Source organism: Gossypium raimondii, chromosome 10 (genome assembly GCF_025698545.1).
Source record: "Gossypium raimondii isolate GPD5lz chromosome 10, ASM2569854v1, whole genome shotgun sequence".
In the NCBI taxonomy this organism is placed as follows: domain Eukaryota; kingdom Viridiplantae; phylum Streptophyta; class Magnoliopsida; order Malvales; family Malvaceae; genus Gossypium; species Gossypium raimondii.
In genome coordinates, this window is record NC_068574.1 from 59627745 (window position 1) to 59639974 (window position 12230).

Here is a 12230-nt window from a genome sequence, read left to right on the forward strand (position 1 = left end):
TATTCTCCATTTCCTATCCTTACTTTCGACTTTAATAACCTGTCAAGGTCTTTAAACAGCTTCCCATCACAAGTCATGTGATTGGTGCAACCACTATCAACTAACCAATTTTCACATGGAGTGCGTGATGAGAAGCAAGAGACAACAAATAGTTGTTCCTCTAAGTTGTCTTTTTTTATACATGATGCTTCAACATTTGAGCTAAGTGGGCTCAAATGATAAAGAAATTTTGTATTCATTGGAATTCAGCAAATTATTACCGTATTATCTATTAAGGATAAATATCAAAATTATACATAAATTTTTATTTAATATATTATTATTAATGAATTTTAATTTGATGCAATTATACATGTGAAACTCTAATTGTGGTTCAAATGTATACTTGAAACTTTAATTTTATTTTAATCTTATACATTTAAAAAATAAATATATCAATTTATTTTATATTAGATAAATAGAATTATTTATATATGCAATTTATAAATAAAAATGATATTATATCAATAATTATTTTAATACTTGACAAGAATTGGATCAAATCAAAATTTTATGTATATAATTACACATTAACCCATAGTTCATGTATAGTTTTAGTATTTATCCTATCTATTAACTGTTTACTAGTTATTAATAATTTTATTAATTATTCATAATCACTATGAATTATAGACTCGAATTTAGAAAAACTAAAATTATTTCTAATTTTAAAGCTATACTTAATAAGGTTGAAACCATTAGATCTAAATTTAGAACTTTTTTTAGCGTCACAGTCTTTCCAAACTAAAGTTTACGGGGAATACTGATAAATTGATAAATTAAAGTATTGGAATGGCCAACGAAATACAAATTTTAAAAATGGTTGTAATAGAATAGAATTGAATCGAAATTTATTTTTAATTTAATTTAACGTTTCTTATAATTATAATATCATATCTTTGTAAGATATTTGAAGAGGTATGAGGGATGCTGATTAGGTAAAGCTTTGGGAATTCATTTGGGGGTATTTCATTGCTAAGCAAGGAATCAAGGAGTAGCGAAAGCTGGAAAAAGAATCCCCATATTCTTAAGCAAAGAATTTAATTAAAGAGGAAAGAAGAATCTGCTTTTGCTTTCTTCTTCTTCAATTTTAATTATCATTTACTTTTGATAGAACAACAACAACAACAACAAAAAAAAATTCAGACTTTTTTTTTTTCATCAGCTAGAGAAATGGCAGAGGCTATTGTGTCCTTGGCTGTTGAAAGAATTTCAGAATTACTCATCCGTGAAGCAGTTTTCCTCAAAGATGTCAAGGAAGAAGTTGAGAGCCTAAACACGGAACTAAAGAGAATGCAGTGTTTCTTGGAGGACGTTAATGGGAAGGCGGAACAAGACTCGCGTCTCCGTAATCGGGTATCCGAAATCAGAGATCTTGCTTACGATGCTGAAGATGTTATCGACTCCTTCATTCTTGAACGTGCACATCAAGGAGGCTTTCAAGGAATCGTCAAGAGATTCACCTCCATTTGCACCAAACCTTATCATCTGCACAAAATCGGGGTGCAGGTCAAAGCAATCCAGACCAAGCTCCAAAACATTTCCACGAATCTTCCAGCTTATGAGATATCCCGTGATGGAGAAGGTTCTAGCTCAGTTTTCAACGTGCAACGACAGTTAAGAAGGACATACTCACATGTTGAGGAAGAGGACGTTGTTAGCTTGGAGGTTAGCACGAAGGATGTCATGACCAAGTTGATGACTGACGAAGATAGGCCCCACGCCGTGGTTTCCATAGTCGGCATGGGGGGCCTCGGTAAGACTACTCTTGCCAGAAAAATATATAATCATCATGATGTGAGACGTTATTTTGATTTCTTGGCTTGGTTTTCTATCTCTCAACAATGTAAGCCGAGAGAAGTTTTGCTTAGTGTCTTGAAGAAAGTTCTCTCTCCTTCTAACGATGAAAGAGAGAAAATTGAGAAAATGGACGAGATTGAGCTGAGGAGAACGCTTTTTGATGCTTTGAAACAAAAGCGGTATTTGGTGGTCCTCGATGATATTTGGAGAAGCGAGGACTGGGATATTCTTAAACCTGCTTTTCCACGAGGAAGAAAGGGAAGCAAAATATTGTTCACAACACGCAACAGGAATGTGGCTTCACGAGCCGATTCTTGTAACACTCCCACGGAGCTCTCATTTCTTACGGATGATGAAAGTTGGAATCTTTTGTGTAAGAAAGCATTCCCACGGAGCAAAATGGCTTCTCAATGCTGCTCAGAAGAATTTGTGAAGCTTGGAAAAGAGATGGTGAAAAAATGTGGAGGCTTGCCTTTAGCAATTGTTGTGTTGGGTTGCTTGCTGGCAACAAAACAGTCCGTGGCTCAATGGGAGATGGTTCATAAAAACATCCATGGACACTTAAATGAGCTCCCACACCAAGATCGTCAATATGGTGCAGTGAACCGAATTTTGGTTTCAAGCTACAATGACTTGCCTTATCCTTTAAAACCATGCTTTTTGTATCTTAGTCATTATCCAGAAGATTGGGAGATACCGAAAAAAGAACTCATTCGTTTATGGATCGCTGAAGGTTTCATTCCGGAAAACGAAGAATTCTTGATGGAGGATTTAGGCGAAAAATTCCTAGAAGAGCTTACAGATAGGAGCTTGGTTCAAGTTAGCAGGCGAGACTATACAGGAACAAATGTGGAGACATGTCGAGTGCATGATCTCTTGAGGGAGTTGTGCACGAAGAAAGCAAGAGAGGAGAAGTTCTTGGAAATTATTCAACAACCACTGCATGAACTTGAAGTGACATTGGCAGAATCTATGCTACGAAGAATTTCTATTCATCCTAGTAAATGGAAAGTTTATGTGAAGGGAGAGCATCCAAAATTACGCTCCTTGTTGTTTTATCAGAATGAGAGATTGGTAGAATTATGCATTTCAAAATACAAAAGCTTCAAATTTTTAAGGGTGTTGACTCTTGCAAAAAGGGGCAACTACAATGAGTGGTGGCATGTGTCGACTGAAATTGGTAATCTCCAACATTTGAGATACTTGAAGTTATTATACAGTGACAAAATGATTTTGCCGCGATCTATTGGCAGGTTGAAGAATCTGTACACTTCAAGGCTCCTAGTGATATTATAATTCCAGATGGTGTGTTTAAGTTAGAACGTTTAAGGCATATTGTAATAAAATTGGAGGGGCTATTCACCGTAGCTCAACTTCGTTGGCGGCAAGGGCTCACTTCAAAAAATATTGAAACTTTGAAGCTCATACAGGTGGATGAGAAGGCGGCTGAAAATAATGCGGTGCTTAGGTGGACTAATATTCAGAGTTTAGGAATAGCATTTACCCGAGCAGAATATGTGAAGCCTACCCTAATCTTGCTAGCCAAATTGCAACGCCTTAGGTCAGTGTCCTTACATTTTTGGGATGGCTCACACCTAGACTTAGAACCCCTTTCTCAATATTATCACCTCTCCAAACTGAAATTACTGGGTCGGATAAAAGGTGACCCACATCCGAACGGTCATGTTCTGAAATTTCTTCCATCAAATATTGTCAAATTAACTTTGGATGACTGTGAGCTGAGCCAAGATCCAACGGCGGTATTAGAAAAGCTATGTCATTTGAGGATTCTCTATTTGCAGGGTGCATATATTGGGAGTAAAATGGTGTGCTCTGCAAATGGATTTCCTAAACTTGATTATCTTAAAATGTCTTGGTTACGTCAGTTGGAGGAGTGGGAAATAGAAGAAGGTGCAATGCCATGCCTTCGAGAATTGGAGTTGGTCTTTGTTAGGAGTTTAAGGATGCTTCCAGAAGGATTGAGGTACATTACTACTCTCCAAGAATTGAATTTAAGACGAATGCCTTCATCATTGGAAGAAAGGATTAAAGTGATAGATGGCAGAGAAGGAGAGGATTTCTATAAAGTGTGCCACATTCCCTCTATCCACATTTTTTCATCCCAAAATAATAGGAGCCAACATCACGTGAGGTATTTATTTCTATAAAATAATAATTTTTACATTCTTTTTTCTTTTCTTTTTCACCCATAGAGTTAGAGATTGATATAATATTGATAAAATAACAGAATAGAAGAATATATCTTTAATTACCATAAAAATTATAACTAAAATATAAAAAATAAGAATTTTGAATACTTTTCTAGAAAACTAAATTTTTAATATCATTTTATTATTTCATATTTTTAATTATTATACATGAGAGATGATGATATATACATACCATTTTTTTTCTTGATGTAGGTTTACCTAATCAGCGCTGGAATGCACTTTGCCGAGACATCTAATTTCATTGTGTGTTTGCTATATATCTAATGCTGGCTTCCGGCCTCCCAATTTGCTTATTTTTTCAAAAATTTATCTTCTTATTAATTGGTCATTTACATCTATTTGATTGAAATTAATCAATATAAAACAAAGAAAGAAATTCTAAGTAACTCATTAGATGTTAAATGGTTAAATTCATTATTTAAGTAGTAAAATAACCCTTTAAATTTACAACTCACTATTTCTATTAAAAATTAGATGATACAATGTCAATCAAAACGTATAATATGTATACTTTTATATGACATAACAAAATATGTACAATTTCTTATAACAAAATGTATAAAACAGATTTATACTAATCTTGACTTATGCGGAATGATGATTAAAATTTTTATCAAGTACCCGTTTAACACAAGTTCAAACTATATGACTCCCATCCCCACCCGAATATTGTATAAAAGAGTCAACATTAATCATTTTGAAACTTTTAACCGTTTAATCAATGATATTAATCATTCCATAAAATTTTTTAATCAAAATCATCACAAAGTATTAAATACTTTTTACTCATTTACTATTTACTAAGAATAAACCGATAATTAAATTTCTTTGAGTCTAGATTTATTTCAACTTTTACCTTGAACCAAACACGGTATTGTAACATATCTAGTAATGCGCTAATCATCAGGTTAATCAAACATTTTGTGAACTAAACTCCCTTCTAACCTAAATTCACAAAAGTTTGTGTGTTAAGAAAGTTGAATTTCACATTATTTATTCTTCCTATAAACAATAAGAACAAAGTAGCGACTCAACTTTCTATTGAAGACTTGTTTTAATAAGGTTACACAAATCAAAATGTAGTAAATTCAGGGAACTCTATGTACTAAGATAATCGTGTTAAATGCTTCATTTTCAATCAACCGAGAAGCATTTATATACATGTTTCTGAAAAGTAAAAATCTTAGCCTCACATTTGTAAGCAGTTTTACTCTGATATGAGACAAGCCTACTGATGAAACAGAAGTTACGGCAAGGTGATCAGAAGAGGCATTCACTACCCTCACACGATAATGTCAGCGCTAAAGCAATTGATGAAGCTGCTGATTTTCTTTCCGGAGAGACTTAACCTCTTCCATCAATTCAGCTTGGTTCTGTAATATGGAGCTCATCACACGAGACATCTCCATCTGTTCCAATAATTTCCGCAAATTAGAGCTGAGAATATGTACATGAAAGCCAAAGCAACATAAAGGAAAGGACGATAGGAAAATACCTCCTGCATGTGGAATTGTCTTAAAATTTCAATATGCAAGTTCCTCATATCTCCATGAATGGATTTCTGAAATGAATCGAGGGATTCTTCTAGAGTTCGTTGAAATAGCTGAAGAGTAAAGTTGCTTCCTTGTTGGGGATCTTGTTGAGATGCCTTGGGGGGTTGTAATGTTCCTCCCTATTAAGGTCACAATCAATGCAGTGTCATGCCCGGAAAAAAAACTATGAAATATATAGAAATTCGTAAAAATCCTTCATCCAGGATGACTTCACTACTCAAATGCATAAAAGGACCAAAGTGATTAGAGAAATTAATGTAGTGAATAGTTATTTAACCAAACCAGATATCATACATTCATTGCTGGAAGAACTCCTGATGCTGCTGCAGTCAATGAATCAGACCTCGATAACAGGCTATTAAACAGATCTTCTCTGGTTTCAGCTCCCGTTTTCTTTGTTTTTGGAGAAGCCACCAAATGGGATGTTCCATCACTAAAAGCAGATGTAGTACTAATTCTCTCAGCATATGTTGAAAACCTTCGAGGCGGTGCTAAAGACACTAGTTTTGGTGAGTCAAGGCTGCCAGCTCTAGTAATGCCTTTTGAACCAAAAGATAAAGCAGACATGGAGCTTGAGGAGAAATGTTCAGGAAATCCCAATGAAGAAGTCTCCTGATTTGAAGAGACATCTTTCGTGTGCAAATTTTCATAGCTCAGGTTAGACATGGTCTGACTGAGCATTGAAGAGTGATCGTGTCCAGCATAAATAGAGCTCGTTGTCAGACCACCAGAAGCTGGCATCCCAAAACGAGATGGCAGCTGGCGAAGGTGAGCAAATTTGTCAGATATCTTCTCACCACCCCAAGCTTCTGGAGGAGTGATGGAGGTCTCTTCACTCTTGGAAGATGGTGTAGGGGTAGATTCCAATGCAGCAAAAGACTTCGTCACATCCTGTAAAGAAAAGTGGTGTACAAACATCATTATGGGGAAAAAGACTGAAAAGCCATATCAATTGCTCTCAAAATACCAAATTAAGTATCAGAAACAGTTCTATGACTAAAGAACATAGGATATAATAGCCTGTGAATCAAGCTCAGCTAATTCATTTATTAAGAGAAATGAAAGTTGTTGGAAATGACATCCCACTGCAGATGATAATAAGTTGTCTGCAATTGTAAATCAGAGAAATCCTCAAAACATGCAAATCCATACTAAAACACAGATGATCTATTGGACTTGTTAGTACAAACACTCATAATGCTCCAAACATACAACATAATGCACAAAATGACCACATTCCCATTCTATGCAAAAATGACAACTTAGGATCAACTCATATACTTGCATGAAACTAGCAGAACATTATCAAGAAGATTTAAAGTAATATCTTGTACAAAAAAATCAAAATAAATATGTTATGCATTACTGTTATCAATAACAAAAAAGCAAAAAGCAAAAAACCTGTTGAGACATTGAACTGGACTTCCAATCAAGTATTGGGTGATCACTGGCTCCGTCATCAGAAAAAGCAAACCTCCTGCTAGAAGGAAACAGCAGGGAGGATGGCTTCTTATCATTTGGTAGGTGCTCTTTCTTTGCACCATCATGACCATCCCACAGCTTATCCAGCGAGGGTGTAATAGGATGAACATCCACAAGAGGGGAAAATACCTCCATATCATCCTTGAAATTGAATGTAGAACGAGGAGCATGTAATCTCGTTAGTGTTCCACCTGGCCATAGATGGCTTCTAATTGGTGTTTCGAGAGAAGAAGAGAGATTGAGTGTGCTTGATGTTGATCCACTACTACTAGTAAGAGAAGATACTTCTGCAGGACCTGAACGGCCAGTGATACGGGAACCAGAAACTGTTGTGGATGATGAAAGGTTTGTTGATGTCACAGATGGAAGTGGGTCTGGCATAAGAACAGAATCCTCCATTGCACCTCCCAAAAGAGCAGTCTCAGCAGTGCAAGTACTCTCATTAACAAAGGCTGGTTTTGATCTTTGCCAACATAAACTTGAAACAGCCTGACAGATGCTATAAACACTTAGGATTTAAAATGATTAAAGGAATAAGACTTATTACTTTCCATTTACACAAAACACGTTGAAGTTGGAGCACAAACAAGCAAGCAGTGACATCCAATTAATAACATTAGTTCCATTATAGAACATAATCTTTTATACAAATACAATTCAAAATTCCATATCAAGTTAGAGTTCTTGAGGGAAAATAGAAAGCAAGTGCAAACTACAAGAACTTATCAGGGCCTGGGTCTCTTTTTATATTAAAAAGCGATAATAGAGCAAAAGATAACCAACCTCCGAACTACTATAGGCACGAAGAACAGTAAAAGGCTGTAGTTTTCCCCGAATATCATAGAACACCACTCTACCATTACCAGTACCAGCTGCCAGTGTCCAACCATCATCTTTAAATGCCAATGAAGAAAAAGGTGCCTCATATGAATTGAAAGCTGAGGGTCTTCTAGACCCTGAGTCATAAGTGTATAGCTTCTTATCCAACCCAACACTAGCAATAATCTGTTGAAAAGGAAAAAGAAAATTGAAATATCAGAATAGTTAACAATTTTTGAAAGATGTCTTAACCATTAAAAAAAAATTCCTTCATCTCAACCTTCCAGAAAAGCTCAGCCTATTCCTTTAATTAAGCCTTAATAAGGAAAAGAAGAAACAATGAGACCTTATCATTGGAGGGTGAGAAACTAATGCCAGCTGTCGGAGCAGAGTGCTGTTTCAACCAAGAGACCTGTAAAAGCCAGTGGATTACATATATGCTTAGAACATCAAGAATATTAAGAAAGACAGAGAGAAGAGAACCTTTGGGTTACGACCAGTGGTATCCCATAAATGAACAGATCCATCATCACCTGCAGTCACCAAAATGTGTCGACTAATCCGCGAATAATCAAGTACCTTTAGTTCCTGGTCTTAAATCCATCAGAGGAAAATTAGCTTGCAAACATGACTAAGAACTTAACATAAGCACCCAAATGCAACAAACTCAACAACCTGTGCATCAGGATCTTTTAATTCAGCAGCCTTTGCCCCAGAAGCAAGGTTGTGAAGTATCAGATCCCCACTTAGGCTGATGGAGGCCAAGTGTTCATCTTTGCAGTTATACATAACACCTGTTATTGAGCTGGTATGACCCCTTAACCATTTGATGCAACGCTTCCGCTGCAAATCCCATATTCTTACAACTTGACCACTTCCTCCTGAACATATGTATCTGGATCCCTTGTTGCTAAAGCTAATAGCTAAAATGGACTCCTGTAAATAAAAGGGATATTCTGCTTGTTAAATTTGACAAAGAGGCCATGGAAATAATTATATATAACTTCAGTAACCATGTAAACTAATCAAGGCCTGACATTAATGAATAAGCAATTTCAGGTGTCATCAACGAATAATCAATTTTGGGTGTCGAGTCAAAAACTTGAGGATTTTAGTTTCGCAAATCAGGCCGCAAATGAGATCACAAACTCATTTTCCTTTTTTCCTTTTTTTTTTTTGCATAAAGCATTATGACATCAAATTTGAGGAAAAGGACATCATTCAAATGCAATGCAAAGTGCTAAATGTTTGAAGCAAGCTTATCTGTCCATGCTACTTAAGCGCAACCTCCTCTCTTGCTAAGTACCTCCACTAATGTCAGCTAGAAACATATGGTAATTGTATAGACAGAAATTTCAAGTCACGATGATATTTTGTTCATTATAGTCCTACACTACAGACAATAGTGTATAGCACAACTCGTCCACATTAATAAAGAAGGTTCAGAAAGCATGAAACTTCTCCCTTTTGTTCAGAAGTAACTCAATTTACTACATGATTTAATAATCTAAAATGAGTTTTATTCAAAATATCTTTTAAGTCAGCTGCCAATCCACAACACACATCCATTGGTAACTTCTATTTCGTGATGTATGCATTCACAACTAAAAACCTTACGCATGACAATATGGTTAGTAACATAAAGTATAACAATTTTGGAATTTAACATGCATGATCTACCTGGAAATGAACATTATATCCAACTCCAAAAAAAAAAATTCGCTTCGATTCAAAACAATAAAACTAAAAGTATTTCAACAATATTCAACAGTTAACTAAGTCTAGAGAAGGATTACCTCAATGTTATCTCCACTATCAGTCCCATCAACCGGAATTGTCCCAATCCTCTGCCCATTTTTCCGCCACAAGGATATCTTCTTATCCTCTCCGGCACTCGCCACCACTAAATCTGCCATAACATTTGCTCAGCCAGAATCAGTTCAAACAAGCATATACAAATAAATCCAAAAACAAAATACTTAAATTCCCAGCGTAATTGCTAAATTCATCTTAAGTAATGTTCTAAATTTAAAAATTCCACTTATTTAAGTTAAAATGCGAACTTAATCCGTTCAATTCAGTAAATTATTAATTTCAATTTACATTTTTTATCCAATAAAAAAGACAAAAAAAAAACCAAAGAAACCACATTTGCAGCAACCAAACAGATCGTAGCAGCAGAAATGTGAAAAAAATAAATAAATAAAAAGCTCTAATTTTAAAATAGCAAAAGAAAAACGAGCTTACTAGTGTGGTTCCATTTAACCGAGTTGACAATGCAACTCGGAGAAGGCGAGTAACTTAAAACGCAAGGATCGTTCGGTTCAAGCTTGATGTCGAATATCTTCACGGTGTCGCCGCCACTCGCTGCTAGTAACTCCGACGACGGATCCGGTAGATTCATTATAAACTCTTTCGTTTAGTAAAAGGAAAGATATATTTTTTCAAGTAAAAACTTAAAATTTAAACGAAAATAATAAGAAATGAAGAAGATAGAATGGAAATTAATTTGAAAAAAATATTTGATTTAAATTGGAATCTGGTGGTTAGAAAAAAAGAAAAAGAGTGTAAGTAAACCCTACGTCAAAGCGCAAAAGAAAGCGAGGGGGTCGAAACAAATTTAAATTTATTTCCTTTTTTTTCAACTTTTTAAATTGAATTTTGAAGAGTGTAGAAATGATGGGAAAGAGTGGGCGCCCTTTTTTTTTCATTTTCTAATTTTTTGAAGAAAAATTGTTTTTATTTAAAAATGGATGTTAGAAAATATTGGAGTGAATTGATTATTATAATGATGAGATTAAAGGGTATTTTACTAAAAAACGTCATTTCTAATATTATTTACAGAAATGGGTCATTTAAAAGATTATTTACCGGAATGGAGCAAAAAACCTAAAATGCGCCTATGTGGAAGCATTTTAGGAAAAATTTTAAAAAAGCACTTTCTTGTGGGAGCACGTTTGCCATGTCAGTAAAAGCGCTTCCACGTCAACGTGCTTTTGCTGACATGACAAAAGCACGCTGACGTGAGTGCGCTTTAGTTCGTGTTTTTTCTAGGTTTTTGAGTTATTTGCCATGTTAGCGCAAGCACTTCCACATCAGCGTGCTTTTGCTGACATAGTAAAAACGCTTCCATGAGAAGGCATTTTTCTAAAATTTCTCTTTAAAACGCTTCCACGTAAACACGTTTTGCCTTTTTTGAACCATTCCAATAAATAATGTTAGAAATGAGTCTTTTTTAGTAAAATACTTGAGATTATAATCAGCAATGAAAAAATTTTGAATTCAAATGTAACAATGACGAAATTAAAATAAAAATAATTATTAAAGACTATTTAAATTTAATACTATAATATAAAATATATCTATATTATATTTACATTAAATAATAAGATATTAAAATCATGTTATGTTAAATAATAGTTAAAATTATTATTACACTAGAGAAATAATAATAATGGAGTAAAATGAATTTTTCTTTTATCCATTGGAGGTTCAATCTGTGCACTGGATCCTCTAGGATAAAAAATTACTCAAACAAGACCACTATTAATTGATTAATCAAAATGGGTTCGTACCAATTGAATTTTTTTAATTAAATCAATTGAATTAATTTTTATTTTATAACCCTTTAATAATTTATTTAATAAAAAACGAATAGACCAATCGAATCAACATCTCGATAATGTTGAAAATCTTGGTTCCTTGACCAACCTTTAGTTCTTAATGTTCAAGTCACCTTAGACTCCAATTAAATTTTAAATCAAGTTAGACCCTAAAATAAAATTAACTACAATACTCGAACTTAAACAAAATTGACTTCTTAATCATTTCATCCAATAAGGTTTAGTATTGGATCACGTCAAAGAATACAATATATATATATATATTAAGACAAATCAATTAGCACCTCAATTACTAGACCTTTGAGTTTTATGAGGCAAGAACACCTCACAACTTGAAAACGATGCCCACACTTGCTTATATATTGCAGACTTTGACGCATTAAACCTTACAGTTACGTAAACAAAACACACCTCACAAGTACTAAGTTGACTACTAATAAAAAATCAATATTAGATTCATGATTTTCTTTTGAAGATCATGACACAGCACCCAGTTCAACACATTAGGAAATCCCCTCCCACCATGCACCCCCAATCAACAAGATATTACCCGCTTTGACCCCTTAGACCTCATAGTTAGAACAGCAAGAGACACCTCACAAGTCGAAGATATTGTAAACACTTCCATACCTAGTTGATATGAGATTCATAGTTCGTTTCTAAGATCATGACAGAAAGCACGG

The 12230-nt window shown here is 34.6% G+C and overlaps 1 protein-coding gene and 1 pseudogene across 1 annotated transcript; one reads left to right on the forward strand and one right to left on the reverse strand.

The window, feature by feature from the left end:
- The first annotated feature begins 1151 nt into the window (after positions 1–1151).
- Positions 1152–4456, forward strand: LOC128034149 (probable disease resistance RPP8-like protein 2; annotated as a pseudogene).
- Positions 4457–5082: 626 nt separating this feature from the next.
- On the reverse strand, positions 5083–10531 carry LOC105776137 (protein NEDD1). Its single transcript, XM_012598635.2, has 10 exons — positions 10172–10531; positions 9721–9833; positions 8600–8860; positions 8408–8512; positions 8271–8336; positions 7889–8110; positions 7025–7594; positions 5918–6514; positions 5566–5742; positions 5083–5479 (listed from the first exon to the last, which is right to left on the reverse strand). The coding sequence occupies exons 1-10, from the start codon at positions 10326–10328 to the stop codon at positions 5372–5374; spliced, it is 2376 nt and encodes a 791-aa protein (XP_012454089.1). The 5' UTR covers positions 10329–10531; the 3' UTR covers positions 5083–5371.
- Between the last annotated feature and the right edge of the window lie 1699 nt (positions 10532–12230).